Source organism: Phocoena phocoena, chromosome 17 (assembly GCF_963924675.1).
Source record: "Phocoena phocoena chromosome 17, mPhoPho1.1, whole genome shotgun sequence".
NCBI classification, from domain to species: domain Eukaryota; kingdom Metazoa; phylum Chordata; class Mammalia; order Artiodactyla; family Phocoenidae; genus Phocoena; species Phocoena phocoena.
Window position 1 is genome coordinate 14,993,608 of NC_089235.1, and position 27,701 is coordinate 15,021,308.

General features: G+C 42.1%; 2 protein-coding genes across 2 annotated transcripts in view; one reads left to right on the forward strand and one right to left on the reverse strand.

Moving 5' to 3' along the window:
• SULF1 (sulfatase 1) overlaps positions 1 to 1,176 on the forward strand; it is a 62,615-nt gene extending 61,439 nt beyond the window's left edge. Inside the window, exon 18 of the mRNA XM_065895695.1 lies at positions 1,076 to 1,176. Within this exon, the coding sequence (XP_065751767.1) occupies positions 1,076 to 1,176 (101 nt within the window). The remainder of the gene's footprint in view (positions 1 to 1,075) is intronic.
• A 24,473-nt stretch (positions 1,177 to 25,649) lies between these two features.
• Positions 25,650 to 27,701, reverse strand: part of SLCO5A1 (solute carrier organic anion transporter family member 5A1) — a 117,826-nt gene continuing 115,774 nt past the window's right edge. The window contains exon 8 of the mRNA XM_065895548.1: positions 25,650 to 25,689. Coding sequence (XP_065751620.1) covers positions 25,650 to 25,689 — 40 coding nt within the window. The remainder of the gene's footprint in view (positions 25,690 to 27,701) is intronic.

Below are 27,701 nucleotides of genomic sequence, written 5' to 3' on the forward strand. Positions count from 1 at the left end.
GCATGCCAACCCCAAAAGGGTGAAGAGCTAGACCCAAAGGCAGTGGGAAGTAATTTGCAAAAACCCTCTGTTGGGCAGCTGAGTTTTCTCGGTGCCCTTAAGGGCCTGTGTCTCTGTGGGTCCCCTGCAGAACCAGCAGTAAAAGTAAGCAGCTCCCCTAGCCATGAGCTTTGATGGGGGACTCGGCGGGGGGGGGGGGGGGGGGGCAGTGGCGCATCCTGAAATGATGAGCATCGTCACCTGTCATTTCCACCATTATAGGGTCCTCACGGCATTCAAGCTGTGAACCCCAGAGGAAATTCTAAATCCTGTGGGCGGTCCCATCTCAGCTGTCAGTCACCACCCCTCAGTTAAAACCTTATTGGAATTCATTGCCAGCCAGAAGAGTCCAGCCAGGTCTTTTGGTCACTGACTCCACTCAGCTTAAATCTTTTCAGATATCCTGCTTATCTGTTGACGTTTTCCTCAAATTTTACCCCCCAAAAAGCCCCCTAAGGCCTGGAAATGGAAACAAGTATTAGAGGCACTAGAAATATTACACCCGGATATTTCTGCCCTGAAGAACATAGCACTCCTACTGGTGATGACATAGCAGCTCCACTTAGTGAAACCTGATAGAGTCTCTAAGTGGTGAACGACACGCCAGGCGGACCTCTTGTTACCGTTACGCTTCAAGTAGTCCTGTCCACCTTCTAGACGCTTCCTGAGGGAGATGATTATTGGCCCTTTTTTCCAAGTGTTTTGTCTCAAATAACCAAAAGTTAACTATTCCTGAGACTTACATGGACTTCGGGAAGTACCGTTTTATCGCTTTAAAATGGGCTTTCCTATCTCACCCTCACCCATTTTTCATGTGAAGTCTGATACGTTTTATCTTAAACCTTTTTATTTATAGCTTTCCATCCTCATTTTGAACCTGTCTAATAGAAAAGCTCTGTTGGGCTCCAGCACTGTCTGTATTTCACATGATATATTTCTTTCTAGGGTTTAGATGTTGTGCATGGAACATGACACAGTGGGTGGTTTTATGAGTTGTAAAGCTAACATAAATTACTCTTATATTTTCCTATATCAGGAAATAAAGATGGAGGAAGCTATGACCTGCACAGGTATTCACACTTTTTTATTCTCCCCGGCAGCTTCTTTCCCAGTCATTGCATGATTCAGCCACTTTAACTCATTTCTGTTTCTCACCTTGTCGCACAGAGCGTAGCTTGGGGTGCATGCATGTTCTAACAGCTTTCTCCACCGTCTTGTGTCACTGGGGACAGATCTGTCATTTTGCTTTTAAATCAACTCATTGTCACGACAAGATGTCTCTCAGAGCATTCACTCAGTCCCGTGCTTGATTGCTTGTTGGATGGCGCTTTTAAGCACGGAATGACGTGAAGAGGGAGAAAAGAGAATGACCTTCGGGAGCCCTGGGGACAAGGGGGGAGAATTATTTTCCTGGTGGTGCCTACACGTTGATTTGGTGGAGAGGCTTCACAGAAACGAGGTAGAGATTTTATGAACTCTGAAGTCAAAATCATGAAAGGCGTCACGGGAATTTTAAGAGCACGCTAGAGCCAAAGTTGGGGCAAAGAGAAGGCGTTTCCTTGTTCACAGTCTTTAATTAACTTTGGTGGTGAAAGCAGCGGTGATGGGGCTCAGAAGCTTTGCCGGGTGGTGGTGAGTGAATAGGAAGTGTGGGAGTCGGGGTCAGGGTATCTGGAATCAAGTCTCGCAGAAAGGCCCCAGCACAGCCTGGAGACAATAGTGCCTGACACGTGAAAGCTTGACGAACGGCCCTCAGCCCAGCCCTCTTATCCCCTCCAGCCCCCCATCCATCACGCTTACCTCCCTGTGCCCCGGGGTCGGGGAGGGGGACCCAGAATGCCTGGCGGCCGTGGCAGCCCTTGCACAGACACTTCTACTCCAAGCTTAGACTTCAAGCAGGTCTGTCAGAAACATGCCGTGTGGGGCAGGAGGGGTCTGTCCTTACCACTTTACTGAGGGGAAACTGAGGCACGGATGTGTCACTGCTTTAGCTCACGAATCCTCTTGGGAGAAACACTTTCATCAAAGGAACATGGACCTCACTGGTGTCACCCATCTTGATACTGTCTCAAAGAAATAGAATACTATCGCCTGTCCGGGGCACCCTGTTGGCCCCCCTGCCCCTCCTCCAGCCTCCTGAGCTGTGGTCTCAGGTTCCTCCTTTCAGAGGGCAGTTCATTGGTCCCATGAGAAGCTGAATGATGGCGGGGAAGGTGTAAACAAACAAGACAGAGAAAGCTGGACTTTTGAGGATCCTTGATAACGGTCTCTCTATCTCTTCTTTTTCTCTCCCCTCTTGTCTTTCTCCTTTCCTTTCCTCCCTCTGCCTCCGCACCCACCCTGCGTACCCCGCACCAGCACACGTAAGACACAGCAGGACAGCCCCCTCTTATGCGGGTCTCCCCCAGGCTGTGGGCTGACGAGGTGACATCTCACACCCCAGGACTGATCTGCCTGCTTCCCGGGGGTCCCATTAAGACATTTCTGAAGTGGGGCATTTTCAGTGGACCTCACACTAGATACTAATTTAAGTTATTTTATGATGCGCTCAGTTCTATAGCTGCGGGATTTTCCGTCTGGCCCACTTTTATCTCTGTCATGACAGAGGGAAAAGGGTATTAACGGGTTATTTAAGACACAGGTCTGGTCAGAGTAAAGGACAGGATCTGGGACTCCCCCTACCCTGATCCCTGTCACCACCATCACTAAACGGGGCCAAATGCATCATTTCTGGGGTCGTTTGGGCAAACCCTTGGTAGCTTTAGTTGTTGAGGGCATGGCGTCCCTTCCCTGGTAATGTGGCCGGTGAAAGTGTGTGTGCAGGGTAACCTCGTGTTACCTGTTTTGTTTTGTTTTGTTTTCTTCTAAATTCCTTACCAGTGGACAAATCTAAGGATCCTTTTTAACTCAGAATGACTGGCGTTTTCAGACTCCACCATTTCATAATCCATGAGGCAAACTACCTTTCAGCTGCCATCCACATCGTAGGCAGGAAATGACGAAACAGGAGGGCATCGACCTGTCAGACCTGAGCTCTCACTGGACACCCAAAGGCAGTGCTTGATGTGCTCCCCCCGTCCACTGCATCCTGTTGGATTGAAAGGCAACAGATGTGGAAAGGCCGAAAAAACTGCCGTCCCAGTTTACCAGCCCACAGCCCTCCCGTGACGGCACCACTAATGGGTTTTTGGAAGCTTCGGTTCTTTAAGATTTTTATTTATTTATTTATTTTAGGAAACTAATTAAAATGCATTTTGAATCATGCAATTTGATTACAAAAGCCTTTGAGAAAAATGAGAACAATCACACCTGAAGAATTTGAAATTTGAAAATTCAAGAATATTTTAGAAAATGTACTTTGTACGAGACTGACTACAAAAGAGTTTGTAAACTGCCTTCAGTTTTGTGAATTTTCGAAAATTAATCCTTAGGCTTATTTAGAAGGTCTTTTAAAAGCCAGTCTGTTCCCTGTTCAATTTCCTTTTTTTTTTTTTTTTTTTTTGGCGTGGGAGGTCCATGGGGCAGGGCAGCTGAAACGCTTTGTTTATTCCCACTGGTCACTTTCCCGGTTAGGACAAGCTCAGAGTAGGGACACAGCTCAGTAAAGTGGCCCCCATTCTACTCAGGAAATAATTGCTGGCTTGAGTTGAAAGTAATAAGTTCTGTGTTGCAAAATAGAATCAGATCCACAGGTTGATGGGGCGTTTATTTTTCCCGTTGCCCGTGAAAGCAGATGCCGCTACCCTTTGATGAGCTGCTGGCGGTCACGGTCACTTCTTGGCAGCCTAAGGCCGGCATGGCTGCTTCCTGCCCCCTTTTGTCCCACACCCTGCAGGCCACGTCGTGCCCACCCTCAGCGACCATGCTTCTGTCCACATTGCTTTTGCTTGTTTGTCTTTTCCAAATGTAAAGTAGACTTTTTCTTTTTATTGAAGTATAGTTGGTTTACAATGCTGTGTTAGTTCCTGGTGTACAGCAAAGTGTTTCAGTTTTATGCACGTATATACATATATTCTTTTTCAGATTCTTTTTCCGTATAGGTTATTACAGAATATTAAGTAGAGTCCCCTGTGCTACACAGTAGGCCCTGTTGATTATCTATTTTATATATAGTAGTGTGTTTCTGTTAATTCCATACTCCTAATTTATCCCTCCCCTCCGTCTTGCCCGTTTGGTAACCATAAGTTTGTTTTCTATGTCTGTGAGTCTGTTTCTGTTTTGTAAACAAGTTCATTTGTATCTTTTTTAGATTTCGCATATAAGTGATATCTTATGGTATTTGACTTTCTCTGTCTGACTCACTTCACTTAGTATGATAATCTCTAGGTCCATCCATGTTGCTGCAAATGGCATTATTTCATTCTTTTTTGTGGCTGAGTAGTATTCTGTTTTATATGTACCGTATCTTCTTTATCCATTCCTCTGTCGACGGACATTTAGGTTGCTTCCATGTCTTGGCTATTGTAAATAGTGTTGCTATGAACATGGGCGTGCATGTATTTTTTCAAATTAGAGTTTTCTCCAAATATATGCCCAGGAATGGGATCACTGGGTCCTTTAGTTTTTAAGGAACCGCTTTTGCTTGTTTTGACTAATTTGCCCCTGTGGCCACAGTGCGTTCCTTGTAGACAGTTACCGGTGGCATAGCTGTGTGTTAGAGGCTGCAAAGTACTGTGGTTAGAGCACAGACACTGAAGCCAGCCTGCCTTGGGTTCAAATCCCAGCCTCACTAGTCAGAAGCTGAGAACAGAGCCTAACATATAGCAAGCCCCAATGATGATGGGTATTATTAGTCAGGTATAATATGGGGGCCCAAAACATTCACATGAAGAAAGCGGTATGTGAAAGGGGGTAATGAGTGATAAAAGAATGCTACTGTATTTTATAAGAAACACAAAAAGATATTCATCAACACCCACACCATCTCCATCATCACTCATTGGCAGCCCAGAGTTCAGCACACGAATGCATTTTCTGAACCATCCAAACCTCTTGAGATCAGAAAGGAAAAACACAGCCTTCACTGCCCTGCTCTGTGTTGTCCTAAGGAAGCTGCCCCCGGGTCTCTTCTCTCAGTCACATCTCAGGGCTCCGTTTTCTTTTCAAGCTGCCTTGCTAGCACTGTTGAGCTTTTCTGTTTAAGGCACTAGACCAAGAGATGGGTCAAAGCCAGGGTTTGGAGTTCAAGGGGCTGGAGGTGAGGTCGGCTTCCTAAGACGAAGAGGGGACCTGTGTCAGGGCTGTTAAAGGTGTGGGTCAGGACCAGGAGCCCTGGGTGCTGCTGTGCAGGTTGCACCCTGAAAAAGAAGTGTGCCGCGGAGGGACAGGTAGGCACTGAAATCCAGTTTCCATTATCCCCAGTGGATTAAGTCATTTGTTAAATGCTGCCGGTACACAGAGAGCAATTTCAGAATTGCTAAATCACACTACTGCAAAAACAAACCTGCTGTCTGGAGTTCAGTGTATTTTTCAATTGTTTCTCTTTTGATTAACAAAAAACAGTGCTACGTTCAAAGTTATCTGGGCTTGTTCTGTGCCCCGCCCTCTTTGATTATGGTTATGTTATTCATTTGAAATAAAGCAAGGCTTGTTTATTTGTTTGTATTCCATTTTAGGTTTTTTCTATCTTCATCATTATTCATTTGATTTTGGTTTTTAGTATGTAATGCCTTCACCTAGCTCCAAAGTCAAAACTGCAAAAAGCATAATTTATTCAACTGCTCTTTTATGTATTATTCAGTTATTTTCATATTTTACAATTACAAATAGTACTGCAATAAAGGGCCTTGTGCAAGTGTAATTTCATGTTGTTGAGAATATCTTCAGAGTAAATTCCTAGTCATGAATTGGTGGGATTACTGTATCAACAGGTAAATGCATATGTGGATGTATTAAATATTGCCAAATTCTCTTCCATAAGGGTTACATTCCCATCATCGATGTATGACAGTGTTTGCTTTTGACAGCTGTCAGGCTTTTTAATTTTTTTCCAATCAAATAAGAAAGAAAAAGGGTATGGCAGTATGGTTTTAATTTGTATTGCTCTTATTATGAGCAGAGTCGCACATATTTTTGAAAGTTCAAAGGACATTTTACATATTTTGTATATTATCTGGTTATATCTTTGACCATTTTTCTGTCTGATTTCTGAAAGAATTATCAGGAAGACTTTTTTTTTTATTGAAGTATAGTTGATATACAATATTATGTAAGTTACAGGCATACATTATAGTGATTCACAATTTTTAAAGGTTATACTCCATTTATAGTTATTATAAAGTATTAGCTATTGGGAAGAATTTATATCTTTATGATGCTGAGTTTTCTATCCAAGAGCAAAGGACATCTTTCCATCCGGCTAAGTATACTTATGGGTCTTTCAGGAGCTTTTAAAAGTATTTTCTTAAAGGTTTTGCACATTCTCATTAAGTTTATTTATAAGTACTTTATCTTCTTTGTTACTATTGTAAATAGGGTTTTCCTCCATCCTTAAAACCTCTACTTGATTATTGTTTGTGTATATGAGGGCTATTGGGTTCTGTATATTAACTTTACATCCTGCTACCTTTTAAATTTTTTTTTTTGAGTTAACTTTGTCATGGATTTTCTTGGATTTTCCAGATACACTACCATACATTTGCAAGTAGAGATAGCTTTGCTTCTTTTCCCACTTGTGTGTCTCTGATTTATCTAATTGGATAAACTAATGCTTTCAGTACAATGTGACCTTGTCCCTGTTCTTAATGAAAAGACTTTCAGGATTTTCCCATGAAGTGAGAAGCATGTTTAGGACTAAGATATTTACATTTTTATTATGTTAGGGAAATAGCCATCAATTCTTTTTTTAGTGTTTTTATCAATAATGAGTGTTGAATTTGTCAAAAGCCTTTTCAGCATCTATGGAGATATGCAGATCATTTTTCTCTTTAGATCTACTAATATGGTATATTGTATTAATAGACTTGCTAAGAATGAACCAACTTTCCATTGCAGTAGGTCATCATGTGTTATTTTCTTAATATAATATTGAATTCTCTTCACTAACATTTAGGATTTTTGCATCTTAATAAATGATTTCAGTCTGAAATTGTCTTTCTGTTTATGCTAGCATTCTCTTTTTAGGTATTATACTGGTTTCCTATTACTCTTATAACTACCCCAGTGCCTTAAAGCAACACAGATTTATTCTCTGACTTTTCTAGAAGTCAGAAGTCTGAAATGGGTTTTACTGGGCTAAAATCAAGGTATCAGCTGGTCTACGTTCTTTCTGGGGGCTCTAGGGAAGAATCCATTTCCTTGCTTTTTCCAGCTTCTAGAAGCTGACTGCATTCCTTGTTCATGGCCCTTTCCTCCAGCTTCAAAGCTGAAAATGTAGCGTCTTCAAATCTCAATACCTACCTCTACCCCACCCCCGCCAACATACACATCCCTTTGCTTCCGAGGTCACATTTTCTCTGACTCTCCTGCCTCCCTTTTTTCTAAAAAGGACCTCTGGGATTACATCGGCGCCACCTGGCTGCTCCAGGATAACCGCCCCCCCCCCCCCCCCCCCCGCCGCCAATCTCAAAATCCATAACTTAATTTGCATCTGCAAAGTCCATTTTGCCATGTAAGGCAACATACCCAGTTTCCAGGGATTAGGAATGTGGACATCTTTGGGGGGTGAGTCCACTATTCTGCCTACCACAGCTAACAATGTTATACTTGCTTCGTTAAAAAGTTTGAAAGTGTTCTTCGATCTTCTATGCTCTGGAACACATTGTAGAGCATTGAGATCTCTTTTCCTTGAAGGTTTAGTAAAACTCTCCTGTGAAATCATAGAGACCTGGTGCTTCTTTGTAGTGTAATTCTTACAAGACTGATAGAAATTTCCTATAGTAGTTCTTATAAACTTATATAAAGGTTATAAACCTTTCTTTTCCTTCTTTGGAAATTGTTCTGTGTAAGCTTTCTATCTCTATTGGGTCAATTCCAATAAAATGTATTTTCCTAGACAATTATGTGTTTCATCTAGGTTTTCCAATCTGTTCACTTTAATGTCTGCAACATAGTTGCTTGCGTTTTAAATTTTGTATATTTCAATGATTATTTCTCCCTTGTCATTTTCTATTTTGTATATTTGAAATTTCTCCCCTTTTTCTTAATTAGGTAAGCTAATGACTATCTGTTTTAATCCTTTTTTTTAAAGAACCAGGATTTTGATTTATTAGTTAGATATGTCATTTTTTTCTGTTCTCTACCTCATTCATTTTGGTTTATTCCTGGATCTGATAAACGTGTTAAGTGCTCACCATCAATCCTTTTGCTGAAGTTTCCCCAGTGATTTCTTGGTTGAATGAAACTCATCCTCTAGGAGACTGCTCAAGATGAACTGATGTGTGCAGTATTCTCTGCACCCTTACATGTTTGAATCTGTTTTTCTGTAGCCTTGATACTTGAAGGAGAGCTTGACTGAATATATGATCCTTGGTTCCTACTTTAATTTCTGATTTAAGGTGACTTTTACATCCTTGGATGCTTGATTGAGAAGGTTCAATTTACCTAGCCTTGTTACGTTGTGGTTGTCTTCACTTTACTGTTTATTTTGGCAGGGGCATTTTCATAAGATGGTAGACTTTTTGTTCTTATTTTCTCTTCTAATAATATTGTTTATATTTAGACTGCTTCTATTAATTTCATGGACTTCAAGTATTTACAAGATGTCTGGTTTAAGAAGATCCTTTTCTGTGTAACCAATTATACTTTCTTTTTACTTTTTTATTTTCTTATTATTGGGGGATGGGATTGTAAGAGGTTGTGTGTCCTCGAATCTCTTTGTTTCTCTCTTTTTCTTGCAGGACCTGAAATTTCCCCCCTTTGGCTTCCTTTTTCCTTGATTGCCAGTTTCCAAAGGCTGTTACTCTCTTCCTTTGTCTCCTTTTCTCCCTGAAATGATGCCTTTCAAGACTGCCACCTCGATTCATGTGCCCTTCTAGGTCTTTTCCTCATTTGTCAGTACCGCGATTTACCAAGACTCTACAGTGTTTTATACTTCAGGTTAACATTCTTTCCAGCAATGGTTTCAAATCCATTTTTGACTTCATTCTCTCTTTCTTCTTTTCTCTTGTATGCAGTCTTCCCAGGGCTGGTGCCCAAAGTGTGACATACAGCTCTACTGGGACTTGGTATTAACTTTTTTTTCACTTACAGGTGATTTGAAGATTCTAGAATTCTCTATCTTCTGGTTATACTAAGGGTGTGGGTTTTGTATAGTTTTACTCACTCTTCCTGCTAATCTGTATTGCTTTGTGGGTAGTTCATTGCATTCTTGGGCGTACCTAGAGAAAAGCTGTTGTTTTCTGCAGAACTATAGTCATCTTAGTGATGTAGAAAAATCCGAGACAGAGAAAGCTGGTGTATTCTTTGCATGCTGTGAAAAACCACCCAATGATTGATTTATCTAAAGGATAGAACTTTTAGGGCAAAAAAGCAATCTAAGAAATAGATCCATTTACTGTGAAGACTTTAATTGCATTCAAATGTGTTTTTATACTGAGTGTCAGGGATATAAAATAAAAATATCTTACTAAGCGTTGCCTATTACATTAAATTACTTTGACTTTTTTTTTTTTTTTTTTGCGGTGCGCGGGCCTCCCACTGTTGGGGCCTCTCCCGTTGCGGAGCACAGGCTCCAGACGCGCAGGCTCAGTGGCCATGGCTCACGGGCCCAGCCGCTCCGCGGCATGTGGGATCTTCCCGGGCTGGGGCATGAACCCGCGACCCCGGCATCGGCAGGCGGACTCTCAACCACTGCGCCACCAGGGCATTCATCCAGCAGCCCTATAAGTAGTAAAGATTTTATCACACAACTATTCCCACATGTGGTAGATGAGGGACCAAGACTCAGAGAGACTCATTCACTTGACTTCCTGATTGCACAGGAGACTTGAGTAGAGCCAGGAGTAAAACATAAGCCCCCTGACCAGTAATACCAGTGTATTTCCAGTACCAGCCAAGCCTGGTCATAGAAGTTCTCACTCATTCGATCTTCTTTCCAAATTTCATTATCATTCAGTCACTTTTGTAACCTTTGGCCCCTCCTTGACAACAAATTACTAGGGAAACATACTTTTTAGTGTTTTATTTCAAATTGACTTGTACCGCAAAAACAATGTAAGTTATTTAGCCAGTAAGTAGGAAATATTTTCTCCACTAAGGATCCACCTTCATCTCTTTTCACAGAGGACAGTTATGGGACGGATGGGAAGGTTAGTCAGCCCAGTCTCACTGCAGACGTCAACTGGCAAGGCCTGGAGGATCTATACAGTGTGAATGGAAGCATCTACGAGGACAGACCAAACTATAGACTTAGTCTGGTTGACTGGTCTCATCACGTGAAGACTGCAGACAGAGTATTTGCACTGTTGAACAGTCACCATGAGCAAAATAAAGCGAATGAGACTCAAAGTGCTCGAAGTGATGGGTTCCTGGCTATGTCTGCTGAGCTTTCGGCACCCGCAGAGTCCGACGAAGACCCGAGGCATAGGGTTGGGGAAGCACCTCCTCTGACCTTGCCGGCTGACCTTCCCACCCTGCATTCCAACCGACCAACATCCAGCCCTGAGAGTGAACTTGAATGGAATAACGACATGCCCGAAGTTAATCGTTTGAATTCTGAACACTGGAGAAATCATAAAACTGACAAGTGGTTGGAGCATGAAGAGAGCAATCTTCTTGAAACTGATTTCAGCGGCGACGGCACGACGACGGAGCTGGTGCAGCCCGGGCCCAGGCACCAGAAGGGACTTCCCCAGGATGGTGCTCCAAGAGAAGATGCTTCTGAAGTTCGGCTGCTTCTTACCGCGCATCCTGATGTTGACTCCATTCATCGGGATCAAAGCGTCCGCCAATAGGAGCAGCCTATTTCCTCCTGCAGCCAAGACAGGATGTCAGACCAGGTGGAGAAGAGTCACAGGAGGCGGGACTTACAGAGCCCGGACGGCGGTGCCTCCTTTCCAGTCTCCTCCGATTAGATGCCATGTTACCTTACCCTAAACACAGTATTTCTTTTTTTAACTTTTTCTTAGTAAACTAATAAAGGCAATCATGACAACCGACATTCCAAACTCCCCCGGGTCCTCCCCCGGGTACACCCGTGCAGCGGAAGTCAAGCGCGCGTGCGAGCGGTACGCGCCCAGGGACTCTGTCCTAAGTCGCTATTCGTCCAGAGTAGAAAGACAGGTGGATTTGTGGGGCTTTGATTGTTTGGGGGGTACTAAAACAGTATTATCTTTTGAAAGTTGTCGGGACATGAGTATATAAATGTTATCCAACCAAGATGGCTAGAATTGTGCCTTTCTGAGTTTCTGAAACTTGACATCATCGGTGAAATCTCAATCCATTTTCCACGGCCTGCGAAGTGTGGTTTTGATTCATTTTTAACCACTGGAATTTTTCAAGGCCCTCGTTTTTAGCTCAGTGATTTTGCACTTTGAGATCGGAATGCCATGTCTATTTGGTTAGTCTTATTCTTTTTCCAGACTTGTCAGTCTCACTGCTTGCTCTCAGTGTGACAAAGGAAAATGGACCCCCAAGGGTGACACACAGTATGGATCACATATTGTTCATCATACGCTTTTGCCAGAAAATAATGCATGTGTTTTACCTCTACTTGCTAAAACTGATTAACAGAAAGGCATGGCTAAGGATGTTGGCAGTAAAAATAAATAAACAAAACAAAGATTGCCTGCTTACTCTGTGCCTAGCCTCAAAGTGTTCATCATATGCTTAAAATTGCTAAATTTTTATTATTTTCTTAACAGCATAAAAGGACTGAAGACTTTTTTTTCATCTTTGTTTTGTTTTCTTGACTTGGCTAATAAGCTTAAGTGTTAAGAAAATATATCTAGTTATGAATTTATATAAGGAACTCTTTCAGTAAAACAAACTCATGAATGTTTCATAATTTAAATGCACCGTATGTGTTGTGTGATTATTTTTAAGGCCTTCACTAGGTTCTGATTTTTTAAAAGCATAATTCAAAACTGCTTTTGAAATTCTGTGTTCTTGAAAATATTCTTGTCATGTATTAGATGTTTAAATACCAGCAAAACGATTATTACCTCATTGAAAGTTACCAGTATCCTAGCCAACTTCCCAAGAAGTTTTTTTTTAGCTTAACAGTAATTTTTGTTTTATTTTTAGATGATTCAAACGCATAGGTAAATTATGTTTCCTTTACGTGTTTAAGGTGAACTCTTTTAAAGAAATTTAATATGTTATAGTTGAATCTTTTGATAACTTTAAGTCTTTATCATAGACTCTGTACATATGTTAAAATTAACTAGCTCTTTATCAGATGTGTGTGTCACCGGCTGAATGACAGATGAAACATATTTATGGTCATGAATGATGTGCTTTGTAAAAAGGTTTCAAGTTATTAGGAAGCATACTGTGTTTTTTAATCTTGTGTAATATTCTGTGATACTTTTATAGAACAATTCTGGCTTCAGGAAAGTCTAGAAGCACTATTTCTTGAAATAAAAGGTGTTTAAACTTTACCTGTTTCAGTGAAATGAACTTAACCAAGTTTGTTTTTTTGTTTTTTGGTTTTTTTTTGCGTTACACGGGCCTCTCACTGTCGTGGCCTCTCCCATTGCGGGGCACAGGCTCCGGAGGCGCAGGCTCAGCGGCCATGGCTCACGGGCCCAGCCGCTCCGCGGCATGTGGGATCTTCCCGGACCGGGGCACGAACCCGTGTCCCCTGCATCAGCAGGCGGACTCTCAACCACTGCGCCACCAGGGAAGCCCCCAACCAAGTTTTTTGGTATACTCATTCCTTGCAAGTAAACTGGAGTCCTGATCTCAATGTACCAATACGTGATTAAACATTAGCCTTACTTGTAAAATTGATCCAAAGTCAGTGTGTTATAGAACACTCTCAGATTAATGATTTCCACATGGATTTGCCTCACTGCTGTCCGGTGGGATGTGGCAGAGGCCACCTGAGGGCCGCTTCCCGGGCAGGCATCTGGGCAGCTGCACTGGGCCAGCGCTGGGTTTATTTCTCTACTGTTGCCGTCTTGAAATACTCAATCGTTTTTGAACAAGGGGACCCATGTTTCCATTTTTCACTGAACCTGCAAATCATGTAGTCAGTCCTGGGCAGCAAAAATGTAGTTTTTCAAAAGCAAGAGGACAGGACCCCCGGCCCCCTCCGAAGGAAGTTTGGGTTCTTTGGGGGCCATGAATTTGGGTGGAGACCTCGCCACCTTCCAAAACCTCAAGTGTTCCGATTGACAAATTCCATGCACTTCCTTCTGCTCCAGATCTCCTGAGGAGCTTTGTCCCCTTCAGAGAGAGACGCTAACAGTCTGTGAAATGTCCAGAGCTCAGAAGGTTAATAATAAAGGAAAAAAGCAAAGGACTTTGGGATCACCAGTTCCATCCTTGGATAATTAAGGAAACCATCTGTATTAGTTTGGTAGGGCTGCCATAACAGAATACCACAGACTGGGTGGCTTAAACAACAGAAATTTATTTTCTCACAGTTATGGAGACCGGAAGTCCAAGGCCAAGCTCTCAGCAGGTTTGGTTTCTCGAGAGGCCTCTCTCCTTGGCCGGCAGAGGGCCACTTTCTCCTGTGTCTTCACATGGCCTTTTTCTCTGTGCATACCCATCTTGGGGGTCTCTTCGGATAAAAACACTAGTCATATAGGTCGGATCAGGGCTCTACCCTTAGGACCTCGTTTAACTTTACCTCTTTAAAGGTCCTCTCTCAGATGTAGTCACACAGGGGGATTAGGGCTTCAATATATGAATTTTGAGGGGACACAGTTCAGTCCATAACACCACAGTTTCATCGAGAGAAGAATCCCAGATAATAGTGTTGTCCAAAGACACATCACTGTGCCTCCCTCCTTGTTCCTTTCCTATAAAATGTGAAATGCTGCCAAATGCTGCTATCCTGGAGGGAATTCCATTGTAGTTCAATAACTATTCCTGGAGTAGCTACTCTGTGTAAAGGGTACGAGAGAGACTATTTCAGATCTCGAAGGGCCCTTAGAGATTGGCTGGCCACTGGGTCTCATTTGATCCCCGAGGAAGCTGATGCCCAGAAGGGCTGAGCTGATTCCCATCTGTGCATTCCCCACAGATTTAGAAGAGAAAGAGATTTAGCAGAGGTGAGGGCCAGTCCTCTCCACTTTCTCCATTCCAAGACCCAGGGGCGCACGTGTGCACACACACACACGCACACACACACACACCCCAAATTAGTGAAAAGAGAGGCCACAGTGGGACCGCATTTGGTAACGAATAGTGGAAAGAACAACGGACATGAAATTAGACAAGACTAACTTCACTGCACACTCTAGCTTTTCCTATCTGTGTGAGCTTGGAAAAGTTACATAACCTCTCAAACACAGCTTCTTTGACTATAAAATAAGAGGTTTGAATGAAGGACGGCAAATGCATAGCATATGTGCTGCTTTTCCCAAAATGTGCCCAGGGAAGACAGTGCCAATTCTTCGGGACAATTCTCCATTAAGCCAGAGCATTTGTACCCTTAGAATCCTCAATGCAGCCAGCTACTATCAACACTGCTGAACTGGCGTTGGCATGCAAGACAAAACCTATTTGCCATATGCAAATGAGATCATCTCTGAGGCTCCTCCCAGCCTTCTTTTTTAAAAAAAAATCCTGGAAATTCCCTGGCAGTCCAGTGGTTAGGACTCAATGCTTTCACTGCTGTGGCTCAGATTCAATCCCTGGTTGGGGAACTAAGATACCACCACCACCAAAAAAAAAAAACAACAAAATTCTTGTGATGGTAGCATCTGCAGGGAATTTTGGTTAAGAGAGAAGGAATGAATACTTCACACTTTCACACTCCTACCCCAAGCCAGACATACCTACACATGTTGACCTTCTAAAAAAGATTTTTAAATGCTTCTTTTTTAGGATTTGCTTTAGAGCTGATTTGATCTCAGATATAAGAAGGTCCTCAATTCCCCTAAATTAGTCTAGTTCTGCTTGAGATTTTCAAAATTTATTTTAATAGAAAAGAAAGATTTTTGATGGATAATTAAAATACCTAAGGAAGTTAATACCTCAGTGTGGTCCACCACCCTGGTTCATTAAGGCCTCATGACTTCCTTTTTTCTTGTTTTTAATCAACTCAAATGAAAAATTTCTTTTTTCATAGAATAAAAAAACTATTTTTTTACAAAAATAAAAAATTATTTTTTAAATTTTTTGTAAATGTTACAAAGTTAACACACACGATTGAATTTTCTAATCTTCAAATCCTCCGGTATTTTATCATCTTCACGAAAGTGGCTTTCAGTGTTCCTTTCCCTTATATTAACAACAGCGACCTGTTCTGGCAGGAATTCTTCTTTGGGTTTGTGCCCTCCCTTGAAGGGGCAGGGTGGGTAATGTTAGAAAAAGCCTCTTCCCTGACTTTCCCCCTCTCCCCCTCCCTGCTTCCCTGTTTCCCCACCCATCCCTACTTCTTCGCCACTTTTCTTTCTGTTTAACCCCATGCCTCCCTCCCTCACTCCCTCCCTCCTTTATACCCTAGTGTTTATTAGGCCTCTGTGACTTCCTATAGAGGCTGCAGCAAAAGCTGTAAGAGCTGCCTAAGCCCCTTTCCCACCTCCTGCCCCTCCATCTCTAACACATCCATACTCACTGCCATGGCTCAGATCTCAGCCTTCTGATCAGAAATCTCCAGTGATTTTTGTCCCCTCTAGAAGCTTCCTCCTTCCATCCACCCACTTGTTCCACTCTCCACCAACCTCTCACTACCAGCTTCCCCTGGATAAGTAGCACCTTCCCAGGTCTAAATTTTTCTCTAATTTTTCATTTACCCTCCTGGGCCATAACCCCATTCCCCACCTTAATCTCATCCATCTTTCATTCCCCTGCCTTTTCAAATTTTACCTTTTCCTTCCATGTAAACTTTCCTGGACATAATATCTTGTTCATTTTACACTCTCCCCCAGGTAAGAAAACACTGCTGTTGTACCAAGTCTGGGGCCAAGGGAGTGAGAAGAATTGGCCACATTTATACCTTGCTCTTTCCCCCATTTCTTTTTTTAATAAATTTTTCAACTTTTAATAAATTTTTCAATTTTTTAAGATAAAATTATTTATTTATTTATTTTTGGTTGCGTTGGGTCTTCGTTGCTGTGCGCGGTCTTTCTCTAGTTGCGGCGAGCGGGGGCTACTCTTCACTGCGGTGCGCAGGCTTCTCATTGTGGTGGCTTCTCTTGTTGCAGAGCACGGGCTCTAGGCACGCGGGCTTCAGTAGTTATGGCGCACGGGCTCAGTAGTTGCGGCGTGTGGGCTCTAGAGCGCAGACTCAGTAGCTGTGGCACACGGGCTTAGTTGCTCCGCGGCACGTGGGATCTTCCCGGACCAGGGCTGGAACCCGAGTCCCCTGCATTGGCAGGCGGATTCTTAACCACTGCACCACCAGGGAAGTTCCCTTTAATAAATTTTATTGGAGTATAGTTGATTTGCAGTGCTGTGTTAGTTTCAGTGGTACTTAATCAATCAGTTAAGTACCACTTAACTGATCAGTTACGCTTATACATGTATCCACTCTTTTTTAGATTCTTTTCCCATATAGGTTCCTTCCCCCATTTCTGACCAAGAAACTTACCTAATGTGGACAGTAGAACAGTAGTTCATGCTGGTCTAGATAACTCACCTTCCTCTAAGTTGTGTGGTGGACTTTGGGGACGTCCCCAGCCTAATACTTTGGGCTGATGGCGCACCTGTTGCTGTACGAAGTAAGCAGAGAGAATGACTTTCAAAAATTAGATTGTTCCTGTTGGGACTAGGGTGTCCCTGCTCCCTGGTGTTAGGGAAAGCACTGCAGAAGGTTGGGGGACAAGGAAACGACAAATGTTGAGGGTTTTTTGCGCTCAGCGTCGCTTCACTTTTCTGCTGGCAAAAGGAAGTGGTGAGTGAAGGTATCTACCTTCTGTTCTGAGTTTCTAGCCCCCCCGCACAGGTGGGCATCCCAGGACTCCAGAATCTGCATCCTCCCCGGCACAAACCACTTCCCCCACGTTACCTCACCTCCTAGCCTCAACAGCACAGGTGACCCAGAGCTAGAGTGGACACAACCACTAAAAGGTTTCATCCAAAGAGGAGATGTCATCCACCGTACAACCCTGATATGTATCCGGTCACTAGGAGCTCCTTAATCAAACCCAGGAACTGAAAGGGCCGAGAGATTACAGCCTGTGTTTTCCATAATGACCATTAGGTGTCACTGTAGTGCAACTAAAGACCTCTTTGCCGGGCGACAGGACCTGGGCCCTTGGCAAAGCTGCCATTTACATTGATTTCTAAAGTGGCAGCACTATCATTTCGACAAGAAAACATCTAGAACTTGATCCGTGGCAAGTTTTCGCTCTTTCTTTAGTGCCTAGGATCTTAGCCATTCCAGCGAGCCAAAGAACAGTTTAGCTTTCCACTGATTTATATTGGTATTATGAGTTGGAATTGCATCAAACTTTGACGTTTAAATTCAAGCGTGAGCACCAAATATTGATCTCCTTGCTTTCCAATGACTCCGCGCAATTAAAAATGTTTTCTGGCTCCCCTACCCTGAGGCCGTCTCTGCCTAGCTGACAACTTTAAAAAGAAGAAAGGCACTGGATGTTTTTTAACAGCTCTTAAAATTGCTGAGGTTCTACCAAGGCTGGGGCTAAAGCAAGGAAGATGAGTGGCCACCTTCATAACCTTTCTGCTCTCTTCATTTCTGAAAGAGAAACCGTTTTCTCACGTGCCCATTTCAAATGGCACAAATTCCAGAAAGGCTCTGCCTCTCCCTTGAAAGTGTGCGATACTGAAGAGATTCAAGACAATCCTTTTGCTTAAATTACACACATAACTAAAGAGAAGATGGTAGACTTGGGCAGGGATTACTATTTGCTTTTTACATAAATGGCTCCCTCGTTAAATGCATGAAGCCACGGAGGAAAAGAAAGCTTTACCCAGAAGTCAGCACAGAAGCACACACTCCCTCCAATTATCCACGTATCTCGGGCCACTGTGACCTTTTGGTTTAGGTGTGCAAGGGAGTGATGGAGTGAGAAATGGAAATCAATCGCCCTGCTTTCCGCCTATAGAGTGCTCGAAGCTGGCTTCTAAATATAACCACTTTGCACTTCAGTCCATGAGTCATGCTGTTATTTCCATGGCTCCTTCAGCTCCTTCCGCCTCTCACTCAAAAGTTTTAGATGCCAGTGTACTTAGAAAACTCTGCTGGCCGTCAGACAAGACCTCAAAATCCAGCGCTTTTTCTCCATGGTTGGGGTCTGACCACAAGTTCTTCCTCCAGTCACAGGCCAGCTCCTGGGCCCCTTGAGCAATAACTAGCTTGCTATTCAATAGAGACTGGGGAAAGGGAGCCTTTAACTGCTTTGTTGATCAAGTTTTGATATTCACTCCTTTGGAAATCATTCTTTTTTAGGCTTGAGACTTTCCCTTGGGTTACCAATTTTATCCTTAACTTATCACGATCAACAGTGTGGCAAAGAAGAATACCCATCAAATGCCCACCATCTGCTCCCCGACACTCCCAGGATCCCAGCAGTTAGGCAGGAACATGGCACTAGTTCAGACTAATGCAGTTTGACATGTGTCACTTCCGGGCTGAGAAAGAGAAAAGGACTTTTGCTTTTCCCTGGGCTCTTTGCCTCAGCAACCAAAACCAACCCTGAAAGTTCCAAATGGGGCAACTTCCAAGATGAGGAAGTCTCGTCAGTCTGGGTCCCTGAGGGACTCTGTGGAACAGACCCACACAGAAATGTTCCGTAAATGAGAAATAAACTTTTGTGCTATGAGGCCACTGAGATTTGGGGGTTGGCATGTTATTTAAGCGTAACTTAGCCTATCCTGACTAACACGAACCATATTCAAGGCATATAGTTCTGTAACCCCAAATTCTGTTTGAATTTACATAGGTAAGTGGTGAAATATTATTCTCTTGGCTAACTCAATGGAAAATGTGCTACTGCAGACTTCTGAAACTATAGTCTTATCCCACGTGGGACACTTGGCTTCAAGGCAGTTATCAGTTACATAAGGAGTGCATGACTGCCATTTTCCAGAGTAAGTTGAGGCCCATTTAATCCCATTAACCCCCGTGTCTTTTTAGTGGGAGAAAACACTCACATCATTACTTCTTCATCTCTTCAAACAACAAAAATCCTAAGAGACAAACTAATTTCAATCCAACACACTTTATTCTTTTTTGTGTTTCTTACTTTTTTTCTGAATTTTCAATGATCAAGTACTCAAGATGTTATAAACCAAGGTTTATTAGTACATTGACAATAGATTTCATTAAACACAGGAATTATACATCTTTCTCATTACCCTAAGAGGTCTCCAGATAAATATTCATTTTAAAAATCACAAAATCAAACTCCTTTACGCAACAACTCAAAACAGCCTTTCATCACAAGCACAGCCCTACACATAAAAACACACACGCTGAACACACACTCCACTAGGATCCTAATGCCAGTTTATTCGACACAGTATTACGTTTCCTTTAACTAAAGAGTTAGAGGCTGACCTGCCTGTTTCATGTTTCTAAATTAATATTTGGGGTAGAGGTATGTATTTTAAGAAAAATGCCCACTATAATACCTCACCAATTATCCTTAGTTTTCATTTCTACATACAAACTTTAAACTTGTTTTGTTCACCCCTTTGGTTTAATATGTCCCTGCAATTACTTTAGTTTTCAATAATATCTTCTCCTTCAATTTTACTATGTAACAGTAGAATACCAGAAAAAGACAACACCTTCAAAACCTCAATATTAAAAACACCTTACATGGGCGTAAGGTTTTTTTGGAGAAGAAATAAGAAAAGATTATCTGAAATATATTTTCCCCTCTCTCTGAAATTCTTTGTAGCATCTGATTATTCTTGCTTAAATAAGTATCAAAAGCGCCGAGTTTTCCGTAGAAAAGTATTCATCCTTACACTCCATTTTTGCAGTGTAAAGTTCATGGATTAACTGTAGTAACGAGTAATGAGCGCTTGTTTTCTGAGTAGTTCTTCAGATTTCCAAAAGCAAAGCACGTGCTGCCCCTTGTCAGTGAAATGCTGTGAATTCAGTGGTGCATTGTTGCGGTGAGCATGCGTCATTAAATACTTTTAGCACCGAGGCATTTATTTTTTAATGTTGCAAAAGCAAATACCCAGGGAGGGTTTTCGTCATATCTGACCCTTCCTAGGGCTGAGTAAAAACGAAGTGCTTGAAATAACCTCTTCAAACATACTCAGATCTGACTCCTATGTGGCAAGAAGTCTGGGACAGATCCCAGCAGCATCCTGGAAGGTAAGGAAAGGAGAGAAGACAGAAAAGATAAAGTGCGCGAGGCCACGAACTTCGCCTTACCAGCCATGGCACTCCCTTCCGTTCCGTGAAAGAGGAAATGCCAATATGTGTGTGTAAAGGATATCTACCAGTCTGTATTAACAGAATTAGCAAAACTGCAGTCTAGGCAATTCTGGAATTATGCAGTATTTTGATATCTACCTGCTACCTAGACCACTCAGTATGCACCTATATATCAATAGTTACGTTCATATTTCTGTGCCACGTAGGATGTTTGAAGTGCACACGATGTCACAGAGTGTAACTGGCTACCACTCCAGGCTTGGCCTCTCCTGCTGCTCCCGGGCACAACTAGAGAATCTCTGCAAATGCTTCAGGTCCATTCAAACTATGAAGCTTCCCTTCCCTTTGGTGCACTTGTAGTTGATACAAAACAGGCTCCAAAAAGAAACTCTCTGGCTCCAAGTCTGCCAAACAATGCAAACTGGAAATGCAGACTAAGGGAGAAGTGTCTTGGTGGTTGGTAAAAAGGTAGGGCTGCCATTACCTTCTGCAGGTAAGCTGACATTTCTAGGCACAGGTTCCTGTTTTTTCCTGCAGCTACTAATGGCACCAATCAGGAACAATGGGATTGTGGTTTGGTTTATAACATACAACACTTATCTGTTCACTGAACATGCAACACTTTGTATGTGTCCATTTAAAACTTTTATTAAGAAACTTAAAAGCTATAGTCACTTAAAAAAACTAATATAAATGTTAACATTCTGAAAGAGGTGGGGGGAAAAAAAAAAAGCATACACTTGAAATCCCCCAAACTCAGATTCAACAAATCGGAACCACCTTTCCTCATTAAGATTCATTTCAGAAACTCTACTAAGACTAAATGTTAACATTAAAATTGGATTTGTTCTATATTAAATAGGAACTCTAAATAAATACTTGAGGTATGTTAGGACAAACAATTGTAAATATAAGACTTCAGTAAATAAATGTAAATTTACCTTGAAAATCAAAACATTAAATTTTGATGTTTCCTACAGATTTTTTTTTTTCTGTTTTACACAAGGAAATAATAATTACTCTTCAGAAACAGTAACACATCAAAAAATGAAATGCTTCGCCTCACTATCTTATAGTCACATCTTACCTCTGTTAACCAAAACTACTGTCCGGCATTATGTAGTGTAAGAAGTGCACAATAGAGAAACATGTGTCTGAACCCTGACTTGGCCACTATGTGCAATCCTAAACAAATCACACTAACCCTCGGAGCCTCAGTTTTCATGATCTGTTTTAAAAAAAGAAAAGCAATAAAAATAGTTATCTTGCAAAGTTATTAAGAGGATTTAAATGCATGATGTATATTAAGTGCTCGACAAAAACACTCTGCCAATAGTCAACAAATGCTAATTTGCTTCCTCTCTGCTGCTCCTTTCTTTCCCCTACTCTAGTTCTGAATGACTTTTGACTGTTTTCAAGAGTTACATCCACCTACAAAGGATATGGATTTCAAGCTACAGAAGATAACCAGAATAATGTGTACTAACCGTCCACTCCACCCCCTGGGGTTTCTAAATTAATAGGCTAGACTCAGGATATTATATTTGCATATTAAAGTCAAATAATACATTCATCTATAGAGTTTTTAAAAGAAGAAGGCGACCTTTCCAAAAAATAAGTAATTAGAAGCCTAAGCTAACGGAGAGTGGCAATTAAACTTTTAACAGGAGTGGTGACTCTAAAGTAACATGACCAATTTATTATCAAGCATAAAAGGACCTCATAGATACATACAGTTAAATGGTGTCATCTATCAAGTAGTCACTTCAGTTGACTATGTAATAGTCCAATGATGCCACCAGAACCCAAAGCATTTTGGGGACAACTCTTATTTGGTACATATTCCAAAATGTCAGTCCCCCAAGACTTTTACCACTTATTCTACATTCACCAACAACACAGTAATGATATATCTGCTATTTATAAGTACCAGATACTCGAGGAAGTACAATATTAACATTGTGGTGCACAGTTCAGGCCAATTTCTTTGAATTATGGCCTAATCAACCCAAAGGATTTCATAGATTGGCAGATGGTAATTGGGTAGAATGGTGCCTGATAGGGAAATGGTGCTCCGTCAGTGATGGCTGAACTGGATGACTGTTCATGGTAGAGAAGGGGGAGAGGGTCTCTAATTATACCTGATGAGTTCATCGTTTCAGGTCGTACATTTCTAAGAGCAGCTCCTTTTCAAAATGTGCTACTAAGAAGAGAGAAATTCTAAGAGTGTTGGAACACACAATCTTAGCTACAAAAAAAAAAAAAAAAAGTGCCAATCCCACTAAAATTCTCTCAGTGCAGTTTCTTAACCATCAGAGGAAAATTAAGAAAACACCTATTCCCAATCTACGTATCTTTAGCTCCAACACAAAAGGAAACTTCCTCTTTAAAGGATTAAAGATCTCCCACAAAGGGTAAAGGGGATCACTAAGCCCCCAGAGTAGACAAGAAGATAATCAGCAAAATTCTCTGAAGACCTTCAAACTACACTGAGTTGACCAGCTTGACAGACACAGTGTAATTATAGGCAGCGATGCTCTTCATGACAGCCGAACAAGTCTGCCCCAAGGGAAGTCCTTGTCACCTGGGACCACTGACTCCACCCCTTGTGGACATTATTTAATCTAACAATGAGAACCCTCTCCATAAACTGCATGCAACCAAGAGAACCATTTGACCAATGACATTCCTAGGTAGAGAAGAAGACAACCTTGAACCCAGGAATATTCACACAACTCCACCTATGCAGCCATGGATGGAGGGCAAAAAGCCAGAATCATGGGTCAGTCTCATCCCTTCTGTGGAAGACTGCAAATCTGCCAAGGAAACCACTTCCCAAATTAGCCTTACAGAAGCATAGGCTCATTGGCGGACACCGTCCACAATCATTCTGATATTTGTACGTTATAGTCCCTCCTAAGTCTGAGTTGTCATGATTCTTTTTCTGAGCAGCCAGATTCCATGAGTTAACTTGCCACCAGTCCACAGTGCCGTCAGGAGGCATCTACCTTAAGGACCATATAGAAAACAATCTGTGTGGCATCTAAATCAAAGTGATGTGCTGGGAGATACTGAAAAGGGTGATGGATGTTGAACACCAAGGGCATTTGGGAACAGAAAACTCCTCTCTCAGAGTCACTTCAAGAAGGTTACAGTAGAAAGGAATTAAATGGAGGTATAAAATGATTCAGATAAGGTAGGATTCAGTACGACAGACCAGTTTATTTTACTTAATTTTTAACCATTACTTGGGATCATAACCTAAATCCAGCTCACAGATCTCCCTCCTCCTGTGTTCAAGGTGATCTTCCTGATTAAATGACATCATTTCAGAGTGACTGCAGCAATTTTCTGCACATAAAAAAGAAAGCTACACATGGGCTAGTGCTTCAAGGTATATAAGTAAAATGGTCAGGTGAGACTCAATCTTACTTGTGTGGGATTTCTTTTTCCAACTATTTTGAGTGTCAAGGTTACGATCCTCAACAACCCTTATGTGGGTCCTTAAAAGCTAAAAGAGGGCTTCCCTGGTGGCGCAGTGGTTGAGAATCCACCTGCCAAGGCAGGGGACACGGGTTCAAGCCCTGGTTTGGGAAGATCCCACATGCCGCGGAGCAACTAAGCCCGTGCGCCGCAACTACTGAGCCTGCGCTCTAGAGCCTGCGAGCCACAACTACTGAGCCTGCGCGCTGCAACTACTGAAGCCTGCGCGCCTAGAGCCCATGCTCCACAACAAGACAAGCCACCGTAATGAGAAGCCTGCGCACCGCGACGAAGAGTAGCCCCCGCTCGTTGCCAACTAGAGAGAGCCCGCACGCAGCAACGAAGACCCAATGCAGCCGAAAATAAATAAATAAATTTATACTAAAAAAAGAAAAACAAAAAGCTAAAAGAATTTCTGCAGCAATTTTCTTTGGATGAGAAAGCCATCAGTTTCTTTCCTTATTATGCATCTCAAATGACAGTTTCTCGCCATATTGTTTAGCACACGAGTGTTAAAACCCCTTATGAAAGAATCCTGAAGCTGCTACTCACGCTCTCAGGTTCAGTAGCTTCTTTAACTCCTTTACGGTGGGGCGATACTAAAAGAGAATGTGTCTTATGAAACGAAGTAGCTGTTCCCTTTTTCACGCTACGCTTAAGGTTCCTTTGAAGCATCTGAAAAGTTCTACCTGATTTTTAGCTCTGCTATGGCTTACAATGCTATTAACAGTACTTTAGGGAAAGTTTAGCTTCCTAATTTCAGAACCGTATCTGCTTTAGTCTCTGACACCAAAAGTAACGTGCTGCACTTACAGTTTCCCAATCAAATTGCATAGTTGAGGCAAATTCATTTGTGCTTTGTAGCAGGACTCACAGTAGGTGTTCATACCTAAACACTTTGCTTTGTCAATGCAAAATCATGGTCAAGCTCACCCTTGTTCAGAGCGCATGCTAATGATATGCACCGCCGTCACACTTCCCATGATTCTGTTAATCACGCACCCAGCCTTATACCATATGGGAGCATTAGCGTCAAAATTAACAACTCAGAAACGGTAACAAATCTATCTAACTCCTTTTTCTTGGAGAGAAGCGGGGAAAGGCTCAGTCTTGTTGAGGTATCCAGCCCTCAATCAACAGTGGCTGTGTATACTGAGTTTTGTTGGTTTGAGGATTGTGTCTTTAGAGGTTAAAAAAAGAAAGAAAGAAAAGAAGGCACGGGTGTTTCTCGAGTCCCCATATTCAACTCAACCAACAAAAGTCTTCCATTTTCAAGCTTCAGAAGGGAGGCTACATGGCAGCAGGGCTTTCTTCCAGCCCCTGGTCTGGGGAGGAACTTATTGCTTCTAGGAAGGGCCCCGGATAGGTCTGTGCTGTGTACTGGATCCCTTTTTGCAGACCAGTCTCTTCGTGGAATTCTCCCTGGGTGCCGAAAGCTGGGCAGGATCTAGTCCGGACAGACTTATCGGCACCGTCGGTGTGGCCCACCGTCTCACTCACAGTGCTCAGAGGGAATTCCCTCCACCTCTGCCTCTGTAGCTCTTCCTCCTTGTATTTAATGGAGTACCAGGCCAAAAAAATGAAAATGAAGCCAACAAGTTTGAGGCCAGCTGCCAAACCAAAATAGACAAAACGAAATGATGTGACATTGTACTCCCAGCAAGAGCCCTGCACGCCACACTCCTGTTGCCACAGCATGCAGGTAGTGTCAATAACTGCTCCAAAGTAAATCGGAGTAGGAATGTACGCTAGAGTCGTCGGAGAAAAAGAAAAAGGAAACTAGTTAGCACATCTTATAAGAGGAAACAGATCTGTAAATGAACAGTATGCTTGTTAGCTCTAAAAACCAGTTGAAGGGAGTGGTTCTCTCGCGTTACTTGATTTTTTGTAAATATGTACCACATCTTGTCATAATATTCTTATCATAGAAATGCTCACTAAATTGTAAATACTTTAAATCTTCTAGTTTGCAACTCAGTCAGGATGTGTTTTGGTTTTTAGGCATTTTATGATATTTATTTTATAATTTGTTATTAGTTGAGTTGACATATTATGATATAAAACGTCTAAAAAGCATTAACACATCTTTAGACGTAAAAATTTCTATTGATAAAAATGCAATGAGGGAGGGGAGCTCCCTGGCGGTCCAGTGGTTAGCACGCGGTGCTTTCACTGCCGTAGCCCCAGGGTTCAATCCCTGGCGTGGGACCTAAGATCCCACAAGCCTCTCTGCCCAGCCGAGAAAAAAAAGAAATGCAATTAGGGAATCCTTTTAAACTTAAAAAATCAGATTTTGTTATGAAATACACAACTGGCCATATTAGAACCCTTTATGATCCACAAAAATTCAGTACACTTAGTTCTTGTGGGTTGGGTTCTAGCCTTGGATGCAGGAAGAGCATAAGGCAAGCACTGTGTCCTATAAGTCGGAAACCACATCAGATGGCTCTTGGAGAATGGAAATAAATAAGGCATAATATCATCTTTACAGCTTATGCAGCACCTGTGATGAGTAGCAGCTTCACTGTTTGGGCTACGATGTAGACATTTCTTTACTCCCATAAGGAAAAATGTCTACCCAAGTAGACTTCCTTCATCACATGCCATTCCCAACTTGTTCACCTTGCAAATATCTACTCCCCCTTTAAATTCCTGACTCATTCAGATGCTACCCTATTACCATTGCATTTTGTGTACACCTCCATTTTGTCCACTATCACCCAGTATTTAAGCTATTTGTAAATCTGTCACCCATAAGCTCCTCGATGGCGGGGACCATGCCTTTTATTCTTCACATCCCAAGGACCTACCAGGACAGCCCACGGATCCTCAATAAGAGTTTATAAAAGGAAGTGATGAATGGAAGGAAAGGAAGAAGAAAAGAGAGAAGGGAGGAAGGGAAGGAGGAGAGGAAGAAGGGAGAGAGGACAGGTGGGCTAATAGCCCAGGAGGCTGCGAGTGGTACATTTTTATCTTTTGGTTGCACCGCACGGCATGTGGGATCTTAATACCCTGACCAGGGATCGAACCCGAGCCCTCTGCATTGGCAGCACGGAGTCTTAACCACTGGACTGCCAGGGAAGTCCCCCAAGTGATACATTTTTAAATACGCTATATTCATTTAAAAGGAGATATGGTCACTACAACTGAAATGTAACATTATTGGGCTGGGCAAAATAGATGAAGGGGATTAAGAGGTACAAAACTTAAATCATAAATAAGTCACAGGGATGTAATACACAGCATAAGGACTACGGTCAATAATATTATAATAATGTTGTATGGGGATAGATGGTTACTGGACTTATCACCGTGATCATGTTGTAATGTTTGCAAATGTCAAATTGTTATGTAGTACACTGGAAACTAACATAATATTGTACATCAACTATGTTTCACTTTTCAAAAGTTTAACATCATTGAAATACCTGAAACTCTCTTTTTGCTTTGGCACTTGGGGAAATGGAAAGTGGCTGGTTGGCCTAACTATACTTTTTCATAATCAGTGGAACTTAAGGTAAGGTTGAATTAAATAATAAATGCCTGATATGTTTGTTCTCCCTCCACTAATTCCTTACGCTGTGGTGTGCATCTCTTGACTTATTCCACATCCATATGAAATCACCCAAGCCCCTGGCATCAGAGACAGGCCAAGCAAAAAGGAGGAACTACTTTTTTCTTTTCTTATTCAACTACCCCTTTGCTAAACAAATTTCCTTCTTTGAAAATAACTTTTTTGTTTTCAATGAGAAGTACAAGG